General features: G+C 42.7%; 1 protein-coding gene across 1 annotated transcript in view; it reads left to right on the top strand.

Moving 5' to 3' along the window:
* LOC306740732 (protein unc-13 homolog B-like) overlaps positions 1 to 25,316 on the top strand; it is a gene marked incomplete at both ends in the record, with an annotated part of 155,256 nt that overhangs the window by 35,442 nt on the left and 94,498 nt on the right. The window contains 6 exons of the mRNA XM_079222962.1: positions 3,866 to 3,983; positions 4,917 to 5,040; positions 7,182 to 7,255; positions 8,018 to 8,079; positions 8,778 to 8,809; positions 9,336 to 9,549. Coding sequence (XP_079079088.1) covers positions 3,866 to 3,983; positions 4,917 to 5,040; positions 7,182 to 7,255; positions 8,018 to 8,079; positions 8,778 to 8,809; positions 9,336 to 9,549 — 624 coding nt within the window. The remainder of the gene's footprint in view (positions 1 to 3,865; positions 3,984 to 4,916; positions 5,041 to 7,181; positions 7,256 to 8,017; positions 8,080 to 8,777; positions 8,810 to 9,335; positions 9,550 to 25,316) is intronic.

The raw sequence follows: 25,316 nt of genomic DNA, 5'->3' as shown, positions 1-25,316 counted from the left end.
CAGAGCATAAAGAGCTGACTATTCAATAGTTAATGCTGCGGGACAAAAAAAGCTTTGTGACATGTTTGAGTATTGGGCGGTCTTAAAAAACGTGTTTTACGCCACAGAAAAGAAGCAGAAAAGGAAAGAAATGCAACATGTTGATGATATTTGAGCATGAATGTGGTTGTTTTCACGCTTTGGTTCGTGAGCTGGACGAGCAGTGTTCCTGCCTGTGTGAGACGTCTTCGCCTCGTCTTTTTTCCCCCTTCCTCCTCGGCTCCGTAACACAAGATAAAAGTGTGTTCTGTACGTCTTCGTGTGTGTGTTTGGTTTGTGAAGTGATAAGAGTGCACCGTTTTATTCCCTGTAACCAACGCAGAACCGCTCACTCAATAATGGATGGGCCTTGATGGAGGGCCTATGTAAAGCTTCACGATCTCTGACAAACACACACACACACACACACACACACACACACACACACACAGGTTGGCGACAGACTGCAGGGATGGACAACGTCAGACCTATTTCTAATCCTATTTCGTCTTGTTTCATGGTTTAAATTAAATCGTCTCATGGATTAAAATGAGCCTGTCGATCATAAAACAGTCCTTCCGTTTATTTTTTTTATGTCTAAAACAGCTGATTCTGGTCTGATGACATTACTTGACGTGGGGAGACTTTTATCCTCCATGGGACAACAAGAAACGGAAATAGCCGAAGTGTTGCTTTTGGCTTTAAACAAGGGAGGACTGGAGAGTCAAGAGTTGAGGACATCCGTCCGTCAAAGTAGACAATGATTCAAACATGAGTAATGATTCTGTTACTGCATTACTGCCTGTTTTTTTTGTTTGCCTCAAATGTTTTCAGAAGCATATTATTGCATTGTTTAGCTGTAAAATCACATCTACCTGTCACTCGTAGCGCTGCTGCTCGACACACAGGACAACACTCGCGACACCGCGCTGGTCAAAGACGTTAATAAAAGCATGAATCAAACCGGCTGCTGGTGCTCTAGCGCCGGAAGCGGCCGCCATTCAGACGCACTTCCTGGAGAAGTCGGTGAAATTCACCGAGCTGTATGCGCCTACGGATATTATTATGAACCCAGACACGAGGGCCTTTGTTGTTCCGGCGTTTTTGGGATTTCCACAACAAGTATAAACTAGTGGTTATTTCCATGGTGGACGGCGTAAATGAAAACTGTTTACACGCACGGAAATAAGCCCCGCCCCCTCTCCGGCGCAAATGACGCGACTATATAGACAGTAATACAAACAGTAATACAAACAGTTCAGTTTGTCAGGTGCAACATTTGACATGTTGCTCAGTTTGTCTGCTTGACTGTTGAGAGTTGATAAATGTATGAATGCATGTAATTACATTTGTTCAGGAGGAGGCGCTGTTGCACCTCTATATGGCATGAAGTCACATGACACCACTTCCTTATGAGGGGGATGTTCCTCTCCCCTCTCTCTCTGTTTTCGTACCTGACTCTCACGGAAGAGCAGCTTGTAGCAAATAAACAATGCCGTGCATTGATGGCTGAAGAGACAAACGTCTGAACGTTCGTTCATTCCTCAGAATTATTATTCCGCTGTGCAGGTAGGCAAAAGGTATAAGCCTACCTGTTAACATTGACAATCACATTTTGCTGCATTAAACAATATTGAAGTGAGATGAACAGACTGAAAACTTTATCTTGTTAGATCAAATATGTTGACAAAGTTTTCATTTGGGGACAATTTTCAGTTGGAAAAAAAGGAAATAAATTGCAATACTCAACATATCGCAATACTCAATATATCGCAGTATCGTGATAGTATTGAATCGTGGAACCTCTAGTGATTCCCACCCCTGTGCATTTGGAGTCAAATAGACCTTGAAGCAGGCTATGCTTTAGGGCGGGGCTACCCTTGTGATTGACAGGTTGCCACTCCTCCACAGATCAAATATGGTAACTTCTATTAACTGGTTGCAAAAAGTCAAAATGGGTGACGCCTAGTGATGGCGAGATGAAGCTTCCTGAAGCATTGAAGCTTTCCATCCAATTGGTTCGCTCATGTACCGAAGCTTCATGGGGCTTCATCTGCTCTACTGCGCCACCAAGTGGACAATACATGTAAACCAGGCAGTGATCATAGCGACAACATGGCTTTGGTGTGTGAAGCTTTAAATCGAATAAATTATGTTTGTGACGCCAATACATCAATTATTAACTTATTAATATTGTGTCTATCTTTATGATATAATGGCGGGGTCAAAATCAAAACTCGAAACAAATTGGGAGAGGGTTGTGATGTGACTGTGGGTCAGTGGCTACAATATCCGACTTTCAGTCAGAGGATCGGTGTTTCGAGGCTCGGCTCCGTTAGTCCATGTTGATGTGTCCAATATTTTTTAATTTTTTTAAATAAAAATAAGAACTTTTTCACAGTGCTGGGCTTTTTGAGACTATTTCGCCTGCTTTATAAAATACCCTTTCACAGATACAGATGAAGCTGGGTACAGAGAGGAAGGGGGAAATCCATTGAGTTTCGCTGCCCCTTATATTTCAAATCGCACGGCAAACCCACGAACCATTTTCTGAATCAGTCACGTGGTACGGCCGGCTCGCGAGGCTTCGAACGTCACCGCATACGTCATCGACACAAGCCTCGATACGCGCTTCACCAAAATCTACCTGGATTACTCGACACGCGCATCGAACCTCGACACGAAAGGACACATCACTAGTGACGCCACGATGACGACGTCCATCGCTTATACACAGTCTATGGTTGGAGATGATTTGGGATCTGTATGGACTTTTTTGGATGCAGATGATTGTAGATGTCGGTCCCTCAGCCAGGGAGCTTTTTTCTCCCCACAATTTTGAAAAGAAATCAAATTGAGATTATTGCAATTGCAATATTAGAGGGAATGATACACTTTATTACAATTTTTTCACAATGATTTTTGCAGGGATCTGTGCCAAACAAAGAGTTTTCTTAAGTCTGTAGAATCCAATGATTCGGTCGGGACATCTCCGCAGCAAGAGAATATTTAATTAAAAATTAGAATTTTGACACTAAATCTGGGCCTTCAACAAATATTGCGCCTGCTGCGGTTAGAACATTGCACAAAGCCATATGTCGATTCTGACATGCCGTGCTGTGCAATGCTGGGTGAAACGTTGCCAGTTAGCTGGAACCAGAATGCTTCGGGTACCTGCAACGGTCTCTGTTCTCAATTCCACAATCTCTCCTGACACAATAGAACCTCTTTTATTTGGTTCCCCATTGTTGCAAAGACTTCAGCCACACAAGCATGTAAACAAAGCAAACAACATGCATGGAGGCGGTTACAGGTAAGCAGGCGAGAACATGGAGAGACATCGACACACACACACACACACACACACACACACACACATACACACACACACACACACACACACACACACCCTCTTCTCTCCATCATCCCAGCTGTGAAGCGTCAACAGAGATGACTGACAGACAAACTGAGGCGGTGTGATTATGAATGGGACTGTGAATGTGAATATGCAGATGCTGTCTTCTCTTTTCAGACAGATCTGTCAGAAAATGAGGGCTGTCATCCTTCGGCCTCACTGCTTTAGGATGAGACCGACCCACTTGCTGACCCGATGGGAGGAGGGGGGGGGGGTGTATGACTACTGTACTGTATGAGTGACTCACAGTGTGTTTATTAATACACTGGTGCACACAAATGGGTTTTTTTTTCAGTCAAGATCTCAGTTCTTAGGAAGTTGACATGAAAGCGGTGTGTTTTACAGATCAGGTGTTTTAAGAATAGACCGAAGAAGACAAACTTTTACTCTGGATGTAACGCATGTTCAACTTGTATTGTTCTGTTTTTACAGCGAGATCAATCACCTGGAGTCAGGGCTGGTGGTGGAGCTGTGGAACAAAGGTTTGATCTGGGACACCATGATCGGCACAGCACTGATACCCCTGGACACCATCGGACAGTCTGACGAGGTAACACGCACGCACAGGAAGCTGTCCAGTGATCTTCCACTCTACCCTCTGAGCCACAGCTGCCCCGTATGAACATGGCTGTAATCATTCCTCCTGTTCATACCAGATGTTAAGACTTCCCCTTCTGACTGCAACTCCAAATTGAAGACACGGGGGGGAGTTCATCTGAAGTGTGTACGCCGTCAGCCGTCAATTTGAGTTAATTAAATCAAGTGGTTCGGTTTCCAAAGCGACAGCGTTTTTCGTAGAAGATTCAACCAGTTGTGTTTCTCCAGTCTGAACCTCTGTGTTGAGCAGAGGAATAATAACACAACACAAAGAGTGAATTTCCTAAAAAAAATGCTGTAACTGTGGAAAACACTGACTTGATCTTGTTAATGCAGACCGCTTCTTTTGAATGTATTTTTCCATAGAACTCTTAGTGGCCGGTATGAACAGGAGGATTTTTTAAAGCCACCAGTAATTGTTTCTCCTAGCATCCCTTTTTTTTATTGATCTTTATTAATGCAAAATTACCCGTATCCCTTTTTATTCGTGGCTGATTTGAATGTTTTTTCCCTCATCACTCGGCCGCTTGTATGTTACATAAACGTCCACCATCTTGCAGTTGTCTTTTCACAAATAATATTCACAAACCCGAGGAACAGGAAGTAGAGCGGCAGAGAAAGGGTGTGTCCATTTTAAGTACGGTATGTGCTGCTTAAACTCACAACAACCCTTAAAATAAACACACGGTGCACCTGCTTTTTAAAACACCATCATCACCTGTCAGCTGAGTTTTAAAAAAGCTTTTTTGCTCGGTTGTAGTGAACGGTGTTCCTCCTCCTCGGGTTGCTCTCGATCACCACGTCGACACTGTGATTCTCAACAAATAAACATTTTTGTTTCTTCCTCTCCAATTTTTTGTGTGTCTCTTTTTGTTGTTGTTGTCAGGAGGGACCAGGAACGTGGACGTCGCTCGACTCCGAGGTGTTAATGAGGGAGGATGAGATCTGTGGTACCTCCAACCCAACTCCACACGAAGTGCTTCTGGACACCCGCTTTGAGCTGCCGTTTGGTATATATTTAAATATATATATATATATATATATATATATATATATATATATATATATATATATAAATCTCACCCAAACACACATGCGTCAGAGCCAGTAGTTGATGCATCTTAAAAATCTGATAGTACAGCATCATTGGCCAACAGTTAAACTCAACAAAAGGCTGTAAAAATCACTCCAGTGTCCTTCTCTTCACAACCCACTGAGCTTCCATGTAGAACCCCCACACTGTATATTAGAGGCTGTAAGAGTTCCTCTGGCTTCATGAAGTTTTGATGAAGACTTTTCTTCACAGTAACGTCAATAATACATTATCCCGCATGTTCCTCGGCAACCTTTATCTTTATTTTTCGCTGATTCCATTTCTCTCGAGTGGAACTGCCTTAATAGTGAGCTCTTAATCTCAGGGAGCTGTCTGAAGGGTCTGCTCTTGAGCTCTTTATCAACGCTCACCTGATGTCACGATTGCGCCGGTTCCTGCCGCCGTCCGCCTGAAGATGGAGATAAGATCCCTCGCTAGGCAAACTTCCGCAAATCCTTTGAACAGGTTAAAATAGTTGATGTCCAGCAGAGTCGCTGGTCAATAGGGAGGTCGTTTTGGTCATCACTTGTCACAATGAGTCATGCCGAAACACAGACGTGAGGGAAAATATATAAAGATATAAAGAACAGGCAAAGAGATAGGTTTACGCTGTTTTTTCTTTTTTAAACAACCAAAAAGTTATTGTTTGTCCCAATGATTTGTCCCACTAATAATTAATAAGTCAACACTCAAATGCTCCAGTCCTGCAGTTGCTATTAAAATTCGAAGTAGGAGAAAGACGCTCCTTATAACGCCACAACTTGCCTGAGAATCATTGCGTTTTTAAGTTTTTTCTTCAGTATCGGAAGTAATCCTTGGATAGTTGCCGGTACGTTCTTGGGTACATCCTGTGCAAACAGGAACTGCTAATAGTTAATTCGGCGTACTGTCAATGATGGAAATTTGCCAAAATGTAAACAAATACAGTATAATCTGAAAAAAAGATATAATAATGAATAATAATGTAGACAACTGCTAACTGATTCCATGGCAGTGCAATACTTCCTGTTTACATCCAGCAAAGTGTAGGAGCATTATTATTGCTCTTCAATTAGAAGACAAAGAATAGAAATAGGACAAAAAAGCTGTTATTCTTTTTTTTTTATGTTGGAGGACCAATATCTTTACATTGCTGAGACTCAGAAGTTGTCAGAGGGTTTTTCTGAGGCCCTCTGTTATGCAGGACATCTAAATGCAACTTTTCTCTCTTTGTTTTCATGTTACTGGGTTTCCTTTGGTTTTCTTTTGGCTCGAATGTTCTTCTTCTTTTCACCTTAACTTTTGTGTGTCGTGTGTTTGGACTTGGCTGGACGTAATCTCACCAGGGCGGCAGATATCGATCGTTTCAGATCTGCCTCTCTCGACAGTCTGCCTCTCACTCGGTCGTTAGTTATGCCACATATTCTTATCAGGTAATCGTGCAGCTGTTCAAATTCACACTTTCTTTTTTAAAGTCTGTGACATATCATCAATATACTGGAATAAAACATACTGTGAATATGGAGAAATTACAAATGTTCCACTTAGAATAAGCTTGAATAGTAAGACCATTTTTTTGGATAGTTATTCCGCAACTATGCACTGACGAACTGATGTTAAATTACTTAAGAAACATTTCCCCCTATTCTCGCCTTTTTGGCTTTGGGGTTGACCCACGAGGCTCCTGTGGCGGTTGTCAATTCTATTTCTGGGCCCCCAAAAGGAAAACGTCCTCATCAGCTATTAAACACACACATGAATATAAGATGGGAGCACATCAAGCTATGTGGATGGGATATGACAGGGAGGGGCAGGGGGCACGGAGGAGACTGAGGGATGGGTGGAGCCACAGGGCCTGTGGTCCTGCACTTTGCCTGCTATTCTGTGTTTTGCACTCGCAGCCTCCCTTCATTATTTACCGTATCTCTTCATCACCGCTTCCTTAATCCCGCCATCCGTCCCTCCACCAATCCCTCCAGCCCAAGTATTTCCTCCTCTGCCCCTCTTTCAAACAACCTCTCTTGCACGTGCCTCCACATATTATCCCGTTTTTTTCTTACTTTCAATCCATCTTTCCAGATATTCCAGAAGACGAGGCTCAATACTGGACCGGTAAACTGGACCGGATTAACACCATGCGGATACATGACGAGGTGAGTTTACTAAAAATGATGAATTGTAAATTACTGAGCTATTAGAGATGTTAAAGCACAGTTCATTAGGAGTCAAAGGGGATGTTAATGCTGAGAAAACAGCGGGGAATCCCAACGAGGTGGTAGTGGTAGAATGATAATTTGATCCCTAGGTGTCACTTGAAACTAGATTCCTTCTTGTATCGGATAAAATCATTCTGTATTGTGTGTAAAAAGAATAAGTCAATTTGCACTACAAGTTACTTTACCAGATCACTCAACTTCTCAGAAGAAAAAAAACTGCAAAAAGTTCAGATTTTCCAGCCGTTCCCTTCAGCAGAAGTGGAAAGTGAATCATCTAGTGTAAAACGTATTAAGACATACATTGTTTTTGCAGCTTTCATGTAAGCAAGAATTTGTCGATGCATCTGAATCTCTTAAGTTTTGTTTTAATTTAAGTCAGTTTGCATTAAAAAAAAAGCCTTGTCCATAAGATTTCTGTTGGGTTTCATTCGCAAACTCAAATTATTTATGCTTGTGAGAGCATTCTCCCTATTCATTTAGTTTGACCAAATATTATGTCACAGAGATATTGCAGCATTTGTCGGGTCTCTGCTGCCATCTAATGGAAGATATTAGTTACTACAGAACATAATTATTACAGGTGGTGAGTTCATACTGTACTGGCATGTGCCTTTTTAGTATTAAATCATTTTGATTCAGTTTAAATGACCCTTCACATTAATCTTCTCCTTCTTCACTACCATGTGTCTCTCGTGGCAGTATCCATTGCAGGAAGAGGTCCAGAGAGGACGAATGGCATCTGTGCCCTCTCAGTGCTGTGAGTATATATAAAAAACATTTCTCATGCCATAGCCCTTTCACATTAACATGTATGTGTGTCTGTGTTTTGTTGGTCTTTGTTTAATAATGTGTTCTTCCATGCTGATGACTCTGATCTGGATACATTTTTTAAAATTTTCTCCACATTACCTCCACCAAGTATGTTATGTTTGTTGGTTTGTCGGTAGGATTTTGAAAAAACTGCTTCCCTGGTTTTCTGGGTGTAAGGGTGTAGCATAGGCCAAAGATTGGCCTTGGTGGTGGTCTGAGCTCTCCATGTGCCCTTCTGCTTTCTCCTTGTGTTTCATGAGCAGGAAAAGACTTCTCACGTCGAGCCACCAGTCGTTGCTTTTTGACATAGACTCTTACAGTTAAACCTACATCAGATTCACGATTGCCGTTTGCGCATTAAAGAGAATTTTGGGACCAGTCGCCTTTAGTGGCAGTTATGAAGCGTTGCGATGTTGATCACTCATTCTGTACGACCTGAAATTAACTCTGTCATCACATGACTTTGAGTGACGTTGTTCCACTTACTTCTTATACTGGTGTAACCAGTCATCATGCAAAATGTTGGGGTGTTTTCAGTCCCATGACATGCTCGTTTGGCCGTCACCAGTTACAGTTACTGGCTTGATTCTTCAGTAATAAAGCTTTTCTTCCTGACTTCTTTGAACACTTCCTCCATGCCTCCAGGCAGTTGGAGTTATTTCGGATGGAATGACCAGCAGAGTACGTATAGTAATAAGAATCACTGCATGTTTGGTCTGTGGATCGTTGTTTGTCGTCATTGTATTTGAAACTTGGCATTGATGTTCCCTCGTGAGCAAAGTACAAAGTAACATGTGTGGTTGACCATTTTTTGTTGGCGTATTTTATGTGGCATTTGGAATATATTTCAATTATTAAAACGTCTTGTTCAAGTCATTGTCAACATTGTTTTCATGCTTTTTGTATTTCATGCCTGCTACCACTAGAGGGAGCTTTTTATTTAACAAATATCAATGTTTAGAAGTCTTCCTCACATCATAACAGTGTCCTAGCATCCTGCCTCTCAGATTACTGCATGATAATGGTGTAGATGTAACTTTTGTATGAATCCTCCTCTTTTTTTCAACAGGAAGGTGTCACTTACAAATGTCTACAGAAGGGCTATTAAATAAATTAATGAATAAGAACAGAGTATTATCTGAAAATCTATTGAATCACTTGGAGAGAACATTATCATTATTCAAATGTTATTATTGCCTCTGCCCAGCTTTCGATGACCACGACAGTGCAGTGGATGACCGCGACAGTGATTACCGCAGTGAAACTGGCAACAGACCTCCACGGTTCCATAACACCTCCCAGACGAATTCATCAATGCACCAGTACCCCATAGGACGCAGGGTCCAACATCAAACCCCGTCCAGGGAGACTGACTCTATACAAAGCTACGAGCTAGACTATAGAGAAATAAGAGGGCCCAGGTAAACAAACACCCAATCACAGACTTAATGCATGTGTGTTCTTTGCTTTGAGGAGTCAGTTTACCAAGAATAGCAGAATCCATGGATAGGTTGATAGATAGAGGTTTTGAAATACTTACAATACTAACAAATACCAGCACAGTAATTAAAGACAGAATTTGCACAGCCTTAGATAGTTGTAATACATTGTCCAATTAATGTACCCCTGCCAGTATGTTGCTAATCTTCCACTTTACAGATTTTTGGAATATAAATGCTTTCATCTTGATTCGTGTTGCCATGGAAAAAAACAAAATTATCTGACACAAAGCGAGAGAAAAAGCTGTAAAGGGCAACTAGCTACCAGCCTACCAAAATATGGACATACTAACAGCAAAGAGCTGCAACTTATTTTCACATTATAACTGCACATGTCTATGTTGTGCTGTTGCTTATGCCTCTGAAAAATATATACTATAAAATTAAGTAGATTATCGTACGAGATACTTTTCCTTATACGTCTGTACTCTGCTTTTTTCATTTGCTATTCTATTTATTTGCCTGCATGTACATTTTCCTGACACAATCTGTTGCTTTTGATTAATGTGTCATGCTTAATTTATCTTCCTTTGCTTTTCTCTCTTTCTACTTTTTATTTGCATCATATTCCACTGCTTCCTGCATGCCCTTTTTAATCTTAAATTCAGGCGATCAAGCAGTCAGGGTGGAGTAAGAATAATCCCTGTTGACTCAGGTATGGGCGTGGAGGATTGGGAGAATAAATATAAAGTGCCTGACTCAGGTGTCTTGGATGACTACCTGGACGCTGAGCAAAAAATTTGGGAGGACGAAGATAAAAGCATCATCTACCGGATCAGTGACAACTCTTGTGAGTCCAAAGGTAGCAGGTTCTACCAGACAGTAGAATGCGATGCAATATCCCTTGATGGTTCGGAGGAGGCAGATGGCAGGACACACAGACAGAAACGGGGCTTTGGTAGTGGAGAGGTACGGTTAGTTTATAAGGAAGCCGGCAGCTTTGAGGATGAGTCGTCCCCTCCTGAAATTGATATAATTCCTTCTGTAAAACAGCTACGACAGCAGGCAGACAGAGAAAGTCTACTTTACAAGACCAGACTGTGGGCCAAAACTGCCTTAGAAGACACACTTGAGAGCTATGCTGCTTTTTGTGAGGAGGAGGAAGCTCAGGAAGAAGCTGCAAGGATCAGAGGAAGGGGAGAATATGGCTCCATTGGTTCAGATGAGATGCAGTATTCCTTTGGATCCGACGAGGAACTATATGACCTGACATTCTCTGAGGGGGATGTCAGCTATGAATATGAAAGTTATTACTACCCTGGCAAGTATATCTCACCTTTTGGAGGACAAGGATATTCAAACAAAGGGAGAATAGGTTGTATAGAAGATCCTATGTTGTCACCTGTTGAAGAGCCAAGTGACGAATATGTAGATGCAATGGATGAACTTCAAAGCTTAGTTCACTCAGTGTCGGAATACCTGGCCGTAAAAGAGGAGGAAATCAACAATTACGAATCAATGCCGAAACCAATTCGAAGAAAACTCCCAGCACTGCCAACCAATGCTGAAGTTGTGCCAACCACTGCTGAAGTTGTGCAACCTGAAGACAGTAGTAGCCATGAAATAAAACTTGAAGTTAAGGAGGACAGTGCGGTTGAACAAGGTATAGCTGGAGTAAAGAATGCTATGAGTTCATTATTCAGTACAATCACAGGATCAAAGTCTACCACTGAGTTAGAAGCCTCTGCAACAACTACAACCCCCAAATCACCACAGGCAGACTCTGGCATTTCAAAACTGCTCTCTTTGATCCCTAAGGTTAGTACTGAAGCCACAGAGACCTCTGGTAGCACTGTAACAGACCCGCCTACCACACAAGCATCAACCCAACCTGAGTCTGGCATTTCAAAGCTGCTTTCATTTATTCCCAAAAGTGGTGGCACTTCCCCCCCAGTGGCTATAGTTCCTCCTGCCTCTCAGGATCCAACAGCAGAAAAAAAGTTTTCCCTGCAGTCTTTTTTGCCATTTCAATCCGCTGAATCCAGTCGGCAAGCTGACACTGGTCAGGCGTCAACACATGTTGGCACAGAGGCAGAAGCCAGTGCAACCTCTGCTATTCAATCCTCATCTGGGTTTGAATCCATGTTGGGAAGGCTTAGTCCTTTGAGACTTTTTTCCAGTGCATCTAGAGAGCCATCACCTCAGCCATCAGAGCAAAGAAGTGCATCTGTTAGAAGCAATGAATCCCAACAAGGGCCTGACAAGAGATCCACTAATCCTAATAGAGAGGGCTCAGAAACAGAACGACAGTCATCAGGAGAGACAAGACCAGATTCAGGAAGTGGGTCAGTTGATCTTTTGCCAGATACAGCAAGTGGATCAATTGAGCTTTTGCAAGAAACAGGAAGTGGATCAGTAGAGCTTCTTCCAGAGACAGAGTCATCTGGTGAGCTACCTGATGTTCAAGAAAGAAGAACCGCTGAAATATCTGAACCAAAACCTGAAAGCAATTCAGAGGAAACAGGGTTCTTCAGTCCTTTTAAGAAATCTCTATCTACCCTCATATCAACAGTTCCTACTGAAAATCCCTCGAGTAACACCAAGCCTACAGAGGAGTCATTTTTAGGCAGCAAACTCAAAATGCAATTTTTCTCTTCTGAAAGTAAAACCCCACCAACAACAGAAGGAGGTATGCTCTCGGGCATTCTTAAGTTTGCATCTGGCGAAGATGTCAATTGCCCGCCAAAAAGTCCATCCTCCAGCCTTGTAAAAAGTCCCTCTCCAAGTCGTGCTGCTCTTCTTGAAAGTGTCCCAAAAGGAAACACAGAAACCGGCTGGTTTTCAAACCTCTTTAAAGTAGCCCCAAATGACCCTGCTAAGGATGCTGCAACACCACAAATGACTCCTACTGTGAAGCAAACCAAACCTAGTGGTCAAACTGAGCCACATACTGAACAAATGGTTCCTGAAACCACAGAGAGCTCTCTCTGCAAATCAGAACAATTGCCTCAAGAGCAAACATTGTCTGAAAAAGATTCCCAAAGCAAGACAGACGTCCAGCTTGAAGCAGATGTCACATCTAAAGATCAAGGTCCGCCCAGGCCTGCGGAACAAGCTAGATCACAACCACAAGTTTCGCAGGCCAAAGGCATTCTTTCTGGTTTGTTGAATCTAGGAGCAACAGAAGACGTGTCGTCTGACAAGAAAGCACAAGGAGGGGATAGTCAGCCTCAACAAGGTGGACTATTTTCAGGCCTATTTTCATCACCTTCTCAGTCATCTCCCCAAACACAACAAAATTCTGCCACACAACAGCAAGGAGGACTGTTGTCAGGATTTTTAAAATTTGCCTCTGATAATGTTTCTGCTCCTATAAATCAGTCACCGTCGTCATTATCAGAAGACCAATCAAGGCCAATCAAGGCCAATCAAGGCCAATCAAGCCAAATTCCAACTCAAAGGCAAGGACAACCGGCTGCGTCTGGAGGACTCCTATCTGGGTTCTTGAAAAAAGCTACTGACACAGTAACTGGTGCTCAACCAAATCAGCCCAGTCAAGAGTCACAACCAAAAGCAGCTGAACATACAGCAAAAACAGAAGGACCTGAACAAAACTTGAGTCAAGGGACCTCTTCTTCTATTCAGTCAGCAGGGAATGTGTCTGATCAGCAATTGAGACAGCCTGTAGTCTCAGATCAACAAACAAGTCAACAGCAACAGCCTGACCAAACAACTGAAAAACAACATCCAAAAGCAACAGGAACTATGCCTCAACCTAGTGGATTGTTTGGGGGTTTGTTGAAACTCACAGAAACCGCTTCCCAGACACCAAAAGGACCCATGGCTACACAATCTACACAAGCAAATCAGCAATCAGGTAATATGTTGTCAGGACTTTTTAACAAGATCGTAGAACCTAATCCTACTCCATCTCAACTACAATCAGAATCTGGTGCTCAAGGGACTAACCAAAAACCAGCACAGCAAGGACCTCCTCAACAAGGAGGCTTCTTCTCTGGGCTATTTTCAGTGGGTCCGACTCCTCCAGCACCGCAGCAACCACATGTAAATAATCCCATACAGCAGCAACCCCAACAAGGTAACAGACAACCTCTGCAGAGGCAAAACCAGTTACCTCCAAAACTCACTGCCTCTGCACCAGAGCCACAGCAGGGTGGACTATTGTCTGGGCTTTTTAATAAGTTAGCTTCTACAGATAATACATCACAACAGTCCGCCCCACAGACGGGGTCCCAACAGGGAAATAAATCAACCATTGTTGGACCTGATCAATCTACAGGTCAACACTTGTCTCAATCCAGTCAGCAAGGAGGATTCTTATCTGGTCTGTTTGGTCAGACATCACCTCAACAGCAGCAAGAACCTAGCAAAATTGCAAGTCCTCAACAGACAGCCACCCAACAGCCTAGTCAAAGTGGAGGCTTGCTTTCGGGTATTCTGAAACTTGCATCTGGTGAAAATGTACCACAGGATCAACAGTCATCTCAACCTGCTCAAGCAGCTCAGCCATCTGTTAAAACAGGACAAAATCCAGCCCGGTCTGAATCAGGTGGATTATTTTCTGGTCTGATGAACAAAATTTCAGGTACTGTGGAACAGTCACTATCAACTTCTGATCAGTTGAACCTTGAAACAACACAGCAACAACATCTGCCACGTGCAGGACAGGGGCGACCACAGATTCAGAGAACCAAACCAGTAGAGATGCATTCCACCCAAGATGTGGTCACAGATAAAGATTCAAAAGGTTCAGCTCAAAAAGGTTTCCTCTCAGGTCTTTTTAGTGTCACAGAGGAGTCATTGTCAAAGACACAGCAGCCGTCAACTCCTCTGCTTATGAAGGAGGAACCAAAAACGAGCATAAGTACCACGTCTCCTGGTTTGTTATCCAGCATTTTTAAAACAGGCCCCAGTGACAGTACCCCTTCCACTCCTGTAAAGGAATCTGAAAAAGGCCTTCTTAGTCGTTTTCTATCAACGAGTAAGGAGGGTATCTCTTCAAGCACAGCAACACTCACAACAGCTTCTCCAGTTGTTGATACCCGTAAAGAACCTCTGCCATCTCAGGTTTGGCAAGATCCAACAATTTCTTCAACCCAATCTTATCTTGAGGAAATTCAACGTCTCTTGTATGGGACAGCAAATGAGTATGGGTACAAAGATCTCTTATACAATTTTACAGAGCATGGTGTAATTCCACCAGAGCTCTATGAGCACCAGTGTCTCATAGAGGCTCTTCTGTGGCAGCAACTCAATGATTATGCCCTTGCTGAAGCCCTTGCCACTCAAGTTCAGGAACGCTCTCAAGCATACCAAGGGGATATACCATCAACTGTTAGAGCACCTCAAATGCAGAACCAAATATGGTTAAATCCAATAGAAATCAGTGACTTCAATGTGCCCTCACATCCTTGGAGGGATGCGGCCACCCAGCTTTTTGAGAGCAGAAATCGCTTTTTTGAGCCAAATGAAGATCTTGTTTTATTTGATATGACTTGCAGAGACAAGAAACCCTGGAGTAGCTGTGACCATTTGAATGATCTTGAAAGAAAAACTTGGATTGTTGAAAGTAGTGCTCTAAATCTGTGCATGGAAAAAACAAAGACGCCACGGTTAAGTAGATGTCATTCGCTTGCAGAATGCAATGTACAGGAATTCAGCACAGTATTGGAAAAAAGTTGTGTTACTCGTGGTGTAAAAGATGAAGACTTTGGTTTGAAATCAGCAACTGAGTTTTTAAAACAACTTTCCACAAAAAAGGGTCCAATAGATTTAACACATGGCGCTATGGATTTAAGCAGATCTGCAGGAGCTGCAGGGGATACTGATGAGGAAATGCTCTTTGATAATTCTGAGTGGTATCAACAATGGCTTTCACTATTGGAGCAAGGGTTGTGGTGGCCAGCTGAGGCTGGGGACTGTGGATATTATGTTTATATAGATGAGGAATACATTTATTCCCTCTTAACCGACAGAGCTGGTAGGCACCTCTATGCCTGTGCTGCACCAGAGAATGTACAAGCTCTAGGAAATATCACTGAAAATATTGCTAACATTCTGAAGCAAAAAGTAAAGGACAAAGTGACCCTTTGTGGTTTTAAAATCCCCCTCTGCCCCGAAGATAAAAGTGTATGGATTCAAGGCCAGCAACAGAATAAATCACTGCTTTCAGATGCACCCGTGGACTTAACTTCCGCCCTTAGAAAAGGAGAAAAAATAATGAACATGAATTTGGAAAGCTTCTCTCAAATGTTTCAGGAATCTATGTCTTCTAAAGCAGATCAGCCTGTGGACTTTACTGTGTACAAGCTGAAAAAAATCACGGTGGACTCCGTACGAAATAGCTGTCAAGAGGAGCCAATAGAGGCAGCTGATCTTACTTTAAAGTCACTGAAAGGGGGACATGGAGGGCCATACTGGAAGAATCAGGGGGTACAAGATGAGGTTACATTCTCTCCTTCACCTTCTCCAAGGTGCTATTCAACTCCAATCCCTGCAAATAGACATGGTCCAATTCCTGAAATCAGGATCCTAAATATATGTGACACACCTGCAGACCAACCAAAACCGAAGTCAAACACCACATTTTCCGCAATTGGAGGAATTACTGGAATGTCTCCTAATACTGATGCAAGTAAAGCTAAAAAACTGACATCCTCAACACCTGTTGCATCACCATTGGTGTCTAGCAAGGTTTCAGAGACATCAAACGTGTCCATAAATCTTCCTGAGAGCCCATCAGCTTCAAAAATACCAGGATTTGTACAGTTGGGAAGGAAACTGCCTACACCACCAACTGTTGCTAAAGCCCCTTCAGCCTCTTCAGCACAGGCAACTTCTGTGAGGACTTTACCCTCAACATCTACTAAAACAGTGGCTGGGCCTTCTATTTCCCCACAGAGACCCCAGCTTACAAGACAGCCATCTCAGGCAGACAAACCCAGAGTAACATCACAAGCAAACAAGACCACAGTCACAAGAACTCGCGACTTTAGCAAAGTCAGCGGCCCCTTATCAATAGCCCAAACACCCCCCCTGTCTCCAAAGCAGACACAAGACTCATCTCAGGAGTGTACTCCTAAGTTACATATACTGAATGAGAGATCAAGTAATGATGCCCACCTTTACAAAATAAATCATAACTTTGGCACTCCTATTGAATCTCAAATACGCAATAAGGTCCTAGATTTTTCTTCAACAATTAATAAAATCAAAAATACCAAACAAATTGAAGCAACAGATGCCAACCTAGAATCCACACAAAGTGACAAAGTTGTTGACTTCACAAAGTACAAGTTGAAAAGATTCAAAGAGAAAATGCAGATGAATATTGACACAAGTGTGGACTTGACTGACAACACCATTGCTGTAGATCTTACTAAACAGATTGAGGAAGAAGAAGATGAACGGCCTGATTTAGAATATCCCACTTTAGGCACTTCACAGCAAAGTCCAAGAGTTTCAATTCAGAGAACAGTTTCTCAGACCAACTACAGGCCAGTTAACCAACAAAGCAAATCAGAGAGAAGATTATCCAGTCCAGAGGTTGGAGTTGGTCATATCTCTTCTACAATGCATATACATAGACCACTCTCCTCCCACAGTACCTCTAGCACTGACACAAGCAACATTGTTTTTAAAGACTCTGGCAAAGCTGCGATAAACATTTCATCCAAACCGTCTCTTACATCTTCTCAGAAATTACAAGGGAGTTCTGAAACCAATATCAGGTTACCAGCAACAAGAAGCACTTCAGTTACTCATAGTTCTCGGAAAGGGTCTGGCATTGATGGAGATCTGCAACCTGTATGTTCTGCACCATTGGCAAGCCCTGTTATGAGAAAACAAGTAGACCCTCAGGGACAGCAAATTAATTCTTCATTCAATATGCATCGAAAGATGCAGCAAAGCCCACCAATAGTTACAACTGGTTGTAGACAGCAGATTCCTGTTGACAGTAAGAGAGCAATTTCTAGACCTCCTTCCTGTCAGTCCAGTGGAAATGCCCAGCAATATCCGGGAAACACTGCACCAGCAAACTCAGTGAAAGCTACATTAGATATGTCTGCCAAGAGAACAACTCAGCAGACCCCACAAGTTGTTGTGCCATCAAAGGATTCTGTCCATGAGGCACTGTCATTGACAAAGAGAAGACCAATAACTTCTGAGGAGACAGAAACAAGTTCTAGTCATCATGGATCCAATAACTTGTCATATAGAGGGGAATCAACAGAGCGTCAGGGACTAACAACAGATGATTTGCATTCATTACCTGTTGGAGAATATCAGTCTCATGCAATTACAGGTGATCAGGTTAAATGCTCGTTTACGGAAAAAGAGGAGATTCCATCTAGTAGTAGGAAGGCATTTTTACCGAGACAGCAGTCTCTTTTAGGTCAGTCTTCTGAATCCTTTGAAATGTGTAAACCACCCCAGCAAGCGACAGCACCAGCCAATACAGTTAAGGCCACACTAGACATGACTTCTAAGTCTTCTGCCAAATTGAAAGAGGTGGTTCTTGAAGGAAGAACAGATCAAACTCTTACTGGAGCTATACAACTAACAAGAGGCAAGCCAAGTGCCCGTGAACTTGCACGAAAAGACTTGGTTGGGGTACCACTAGTTGTAGATATCCCTTCTCAAGAACGTTTTAGTGACATTAAGATCAGCTACCCTTCAAATGCACACCAGGAGTTAGAGAATAAGACTCGATGCCACTCAGATCCAATTATATATCAACAACAATATCGCCAAAGCAAACATGGTTCCTTTGTGCAGTCAAATTTCTCAACTCTACTGTCATCAGAAACAGTTTCAACACATCAGGCATCCACTTCAACAAAAGCTGTAACAGCTGCAGCACTGGATATGTCACCAAAGCCAGCCCAAGCCACACTAAGGACAACAATGTCGGAATATGAGTCTATGCAAAGTGAAGCAGTTTCACTTGTTAATAAGCCAAGCGCAAGAGCAATTGCCAGAAATGATTCAGTTGGCATACCCCTTGTAGTTGAACTAACACCACTGGAATCAACATGCCGGAAGCAACCTCAAACCTTGATCCCTGTGCAAAACCAGCAGACCCAGGATAGAAACATTGTCCCTGTTTTACATCAACCACCACTCAGCTGTATGACAATGCAGTGCCCCAGTGTAAATGAGACCAATAGTGTGTCACAGTCCATTATGCAATCGTATTCGCAGAGCACGCCTGATGTCCTTGCAAAGTCAAATCTCTCAACTGTACAGTATTCAGACACTGTTCAAACACATCAGACATCTATCTCAACAAAACCTGTCTCAGCTGCAGCACTGGATATGTCACCAAAGCCATCCCAAGTGACAATGAGAACAACAATGCCTGAATCTGAGTCTACTCAAAGTGAAGCAATTTCTCTTGTTAATAAGCCAAGTGCCAGAGTGGTTGCCAGAAAGGATTCTGTTGGTATTCCCCTGGTAGTTGAACCAACACCACTGGCACAAAAACAGCAAACCCTTGACAGAAACATTGGCCCTGTTCTGCATCAACCACTTCCCAGTAGTATGACTGGAAAAGTGCAAGGTTCCAGTGTAAGTGAAACCAATGGCGTGTCACATCCATATCCTCTCTCTACAGCTCCAGCAAACTCTGTTCAAGGCACAATAGATATGTCAACAAAGGCATGTATATCAGACACAGTGCTAAACTATTCAGATCCAGTATCACTGGTAAGGACGAGGCCTTCAGGCTTTGCACATTCTCAAAGAGATTCTATTGGTGTCCCACTAATTGTGGATGCATACCCCTCCCAGGAGCAACCTAAAAGGCAACCAACACAAGTAAGATCGCAAGAACAGATGCAGCACGGATTTGTATACACTGAATCTAAAAAAATAGATCAACGATCATTAGCACCTGCCAACTCCATCAAAAGCTTCCTAGATATGTCTCCAAAATCACAGCGGAAACAATCTGAAACAGCTACAGATACCTTGTCAACTGGAACTGTGCCATTTGTGAGAAACCTGGCAACTGTAGCAACAAATTATTTTGTTGATGTACCACTAATAGTGGAACAATCTGTACACCAACAAGGAATACATGTATTAAGTGGAGTCAACACAACGGAGAGACTGCATCGGCAGATCTCTACCAATCACAGTAATGAGGTCTTTTCTGGTTCAAAGACCGCCTACAGGGACACACACCAACAAAATAGACCAATGAATTTCTCCGCAAAAGATAGTGTAAATATAACTAACATTACATTACAACCCACAAGTATCTTCACTGAACCAGAGGATGGAGAACCCATGAATTTCACAAATAACAAAGCAAAGAAAGAAATGTTTGAAAGAAGGCCGACTGGAAGGCAATTGGGGAAAAAAATAACACATGATATTGTTGACCTAACTGTGGATCCTATAAACAAAAGCCCAGTTATAGGTATTGAAAATGCAAAGGATCTTTCCTTTCCTTTTATGTCTTCTCACTCTCAGAATAGTCTTTACGATCAGCAGCAATACACACCTTCACCTACTTATATGGACTATTACACTGAAAAACAGGCCAACACCCAACATGGTAGACATTGCAGAAGGCAGTCAGAAATAGGATTGAATTCTGCTCCAATGAATACTTCTCTTTCCTCTTTGGAGCAAAGTCAAAGGAAGATACAGACTCTTCAGAATGTTGCCCCCCAGGCTGTGCAGGACTATTCATATGTTACATTCTCACTAAAAAGTGCATATCAACAGGTTGAATCCAAGAAGCCTGATGGATTGCCTCCAAACATACCTCAGCTGCAAACACAACATTCAATCCCACAACAGCAATCTGGTGTTGACATTGGTTGGACTTCACCCATTGCTAGATCTCAGGCAAAGGCTCCAAAGTTGCAAAGACAAGATACAACTGTTCAGCATGGCATGACCTTTGTGCCAAAAATTATTATCAAGCAGTCAACTGTGGAAAGCTATGGGAACATTGAGGAAGATCCATCAAATAGTGAAACAATTATTAGTAATGGACAGACATTGCCTTCTTTTTCCACCCAGAAACTGCATGGTAGATCCCAAACTGTTCCCACTTCAATTATTCAGCAAGCACAAGATAGAGACAGAACAGATACTTCTCCGCAGTCTTTTGACATACAGTCAGTACAGAGCGATTCAACAACAAATTATTATGTAAAAGAATCTCTTCAATTCTCAAAACAAACTAATCCAAGCCAATGCCCTGTCACTGTTCAGCAATATCCAACACCAACTGTTCCCACAAGTACTGTCGCTCCCATTCCACATGTATCAGAGGTTAGTGCACTTATATCCCAACCCACCATAAAACATGGCCCACTGCCTGTAAAACAAGTAAAGAGTAGTTATATGATCCAAGGCATTGAAGCTGAAATGCAAGGACCAGAGGTATCGCTAACACCAGCAGGTCCCACCTCTGTGAAGGGTTTGATTTCATTATATAGTGGTTTAGGATCACAACCCTCTGTCGGTGCAAAATCAATTGATGTTATGCCTCACCACACTCGCCACACGATTGTGTCAATACCTGTGGACGACAGAATGCAAGTTACTCCAACAAGGACTTCTGCTGTCAGTCATGTCATATTTACTCCTGATGAGAAAACAGCATCTGTATTGACTGCAATCCCCATGCACTGTGATGTTGAAGAAACAATTTCCCCAGAAACTGTTGTTATAATACCAGAGTCAGTTGATTTAAGGCCAAAAATGCCTGCTTTGTCTAGTTATCTTCCTTACACACCAGCACTTGTTAGTGATCAAGATGACCCTGCTTATAAATTAAAAGATGAAGATTACAATTTGCCAAACAAGAAAAGCATTTTGCAATCACCAACAACACAATCTAGCCAACTGACAATTGGAGGTGAACTATCTGCAGCCCTGCAGACAGAGTTGGCTGTGACACCATCACTAATTATTGAGTCACAAAACAAAGAAACAGGTTCAATGTTAAGTGGGGTGTGCCCTCAAACATCTGCAATGATATCACCTGTGGCCTCTCCCTCCAACGAGTCACCAATGGGTCGTTCCAAGTCTATTTCTCAAGACTATCAGCAACCACTGGCAACATTATATGCAATTCCAACAAGTGAGACACCAGCAAAACAATTAACTCCTGCTGAATGTTCACCAGTTAAACCAGCAGATACCACGAAACCCAAAGGAGTTCTAAGTAAAGGCCGTTCAATAGAATGTTCAGAAACATTGTCAGATGTTACATCTAAACCAATTTCAGTCATCACAGATAATATGGCTTTATCTAAATCAGGCATGCCACAGCAGCAATGTTCAAAAGAAAACAGACAAACTATATCCACAGAGTCTGTCATTGTCAATACTGTATTTAGTGAGGTGTCTCCTGTGGCTAACACATCACAGGAGAAAATCAGCCAACCAACGTCAATCTACATTGGCATAGAATGCTCAAAAACATCTACTGTTGAAACGGAAATTGAACCAGGTGAGCCAAAACCTTATATTAGACTACCCCATATTTTTGTTTCAGCAGCAAGTTCACCAGAAGACGAGATAATTGAACAAGCGTTAAATGAATATAGCAAACCTGAACTGCCAGAAGTTAGTGCTTCTGAAGATACCACTCTAATTGCAGCAATATTACCAGACAATAAGGAATCTTTACCTGCTGATACTGTTGCGCAGTCTGTTATAACTGAGGATAGCATTGCTACAGAAACCTGTAGCAAAGAGGCATTCAATGAATCAGAGCATGTCAAGACCTATTCAGCAGAGATGTCAAGTACCCTGACTACAGCAGATTGTACCCATACAAATAAACATGACGGTCAGCACTTCCTGATTAAGAAAAGCTCGACCATAGAAGCTACTCTCTCAGTAGCTGAAGTAAGAGCAGAGACAACTGAAGCTTGTGAGCCTCCACTTGAGCTGACTTCCACAGACATCAAATCAACAGCTCCAGATATAACACCGCTTGGAATAGTTAAATCTCTGAGGGATCTAGCGTACAAGGTCACTGAAAACACAGTCTTAGTGTCTGCACCACCAGAATGTACTGAAACTGTTGAAAAGTTAGCCCAGAGGGATAAAAGCACCACTTCAGCTGTTGTGTTGCCTGAAGAAGTTCAGTCCGATGGAAAATCACCTGAAGGTCTTCATGACAAAACTGAAAGGGATGTCACCTTATCAACCCCTCCACTAAGTCCTTTCAAACCTTGCACAGAAGAAATCACAACCTCCAAGGAGGATGGTTTGGCTGTCAGGGTTGATCAGCCGGGGGCAGAACAACCTAATGAGCAATCAGGAAAAGGCTTATTTTCTATGTTTAGTGGCCCCACTGGAACCCCACAGCAGACCTCCTCCCAAACTGGAGTATCAATACTTGGTGGCATTCTTCCTGGGTCATCTACCAAAGACAGTCCTGGCACAGGGTTACTCTCAATGTTGGGTGGGTCAAATACCTCATCTTCACCTGGATCCAAAGACCCACCACCACTGTCAACCCCACAAGAGACCCAGGGGAAAGGCTTATTTTCTATGTTTGGGGGATCCAATAGTCAACCACCATCTGGCCCAAGAGGTCCAACTGGTGTGCGACCTCGAGGTCCTCCACCAAAAGAACCACCAGGCAAAGGCCTGTTTTCCATGTTTGGTGCATCTGCACCTCAGCAACCACCCAGTCCCAGAGGTGCCACACCAAGAACACCTTCCACTGGATCCTCTATATTTGGTGGTATCCTCCCAGGTTCGACTTCAAATAAAGAAACCCCTGGCGCAGGTTTGTTTTCCAAGTTTGGAGGTCTTGGGGCCCAGTCCCAAATGGGACCAAAAATAACCCCACAAGGACCAACAGTTACACCATCAGGACCCAGAGGTTCAGAACCCTCAGGAAAAGGACTATTCTCTATGTTTGGTGGACAAAACCAGCAATCATCAGAAGCACATCCAGCAGCTTCTAAACCACCTGAATCAGAAGGTCGTTTCAAAGTTCCCTCTGTTTTTTCACTTGGCGGGAGTTCTGATGGAAACAAATCTAAAACTGGTTTTGGTCTATTTGGATTGTCTTTCTTGGAAGAAACCAAGACGGAGCCAGAAACATTTGGGAAGGGTCATATTGAGTCCCAACAAGTGAAACCCTTAGACACAAAAGATTTTTCAAAAGAAGCAAAGGATCACGTTATTGAGGCCATTGAAAATGTACCTTCTGAGCCTCTTTCTACGTCATTAGATAAGGTGGAACTCCAATTAAAGGACATTAATAAAGATACCACTGAAAAGTATGTTTCCCTAACAGATCCACACCTGGAGGTGGCCAAATTAGCCATAATGCAACATCACCTTTCGGATGATGAAAATGCATCAGTGGTGGTTGAAGCTTCTCTCACAGACACACCAAATGTGACTGGAAATCTACTAGTGAAAGAGACACGACAAGCTGTAAAACTAGTAAGTGAGGAACAGTCAGACATTCAAACTGAAAATAAAGAAATTAAATATACAGCGGATTCTTTGAAAGAAGTTGCTGTATCAGAGACAGATACTTTTGAATTCAAAAGCACAGGTGAAACTGACATATCTCCCATAAAAAGCCAATTAGAGAAACCTGATGATATGCAAAGCTCAGATATGGTTGGAGTAGAACATTGGAAAACTGTTGAAGGACAGACAACAATTCCAGAGGTAGAAAAACACATGGGAGAGCCAGTGAAAGTTGCTGGTGAAGAGCAAACAGCAGTTAAAGATGTGGAAAAATTAAGTGAGGAGCCTTTGAAAGTAGATGATGAAGAACAAGCAGCAGTCACAGATGTGGAACAATTAAGTGAGGAGCCTTTGAAAGTAGATGATGAAGAACAACCAGCAGTCACAGACGTGGAACAATTAATTAAGGAACCTTTGAAAGTTGTTGGTGATGAACAAGCAGCTGTTGCAGATGTGGAAAAAGGTACTGAAGAAGGAACTTTAGCCGATTTGGTCATAGCAGTTATAGAGAAACCAACTGCAGAATCTGTAATAGGTGTAGTTACAACTGAGACCAAAGTTTCAGAATCAGAAAAATCTATTGAAGAAGACTTGAAATCCACATCTGACGAGACAGCAAAGGAAGCAATTGAGGCTAAATCAGAGCTTGCAGAGGCTAGTAAAGAACCGGCACATGGATTAGAGAAACCTGTTGAAAGTAATGATTCTGTTGCAGAGGTCCCAACATCTGATGATGATAAAACTGTTGGAGCCAACTCACCAGAAATCACATCTCAAGTTGTGGGGCCTTTACTAGGTCCTTCATTGGGACCTGTTAGTCCTCCACCACAGCAACAGCCCATGCCAGGCATGGCCAGGCCACCTGGCCCACCAGGACAAAGAATGGGAGCACCAAGGATGGGAGGACCACGGATGGGGGGCCCAAGGATGGGAGGGCCACGGATGGGGGGACAAAGAATGGCAGGACCAAGAATGTCAGGACCACAAAAGCCCCCTGAACCAGCTCCATTTTCTGGCTTCATGTCCATGTTTTCTACCCCAAATGCACCAAGTAAAGCACCAAATGTTGGTGGATTTTTTTCAGGCTCACCTGGTTCACTTTTTGGATCATCACCTGCTCCTCGTCAGCCCCAACAACAACAACAACAACAACAACAACAACAACCACCACCACCACAGAAAAGCTCATTTTTTGGTCTTCCAAGTAGCATTGCTACAGAATCCCTTACTAGTGACCTATTTGGTATATTTAAAGG

The sequence above is a fragment of the Taurulus bubalis genome (genome assembly GCF_910589615.1).
Source record: "Taurulus bubalis genome assembly, chromosome: 8".
Classification (NCBI taxonomy): domain Eukaryota; kingdom Metazoa; phylum Chordata; class Actinopteri; order Perciformes; family Cottidae; genus Taurulus; species Taurulus bubalis.
This window is presented reverse-complemented; position numbering and strand designations above follow the sequence as displayed.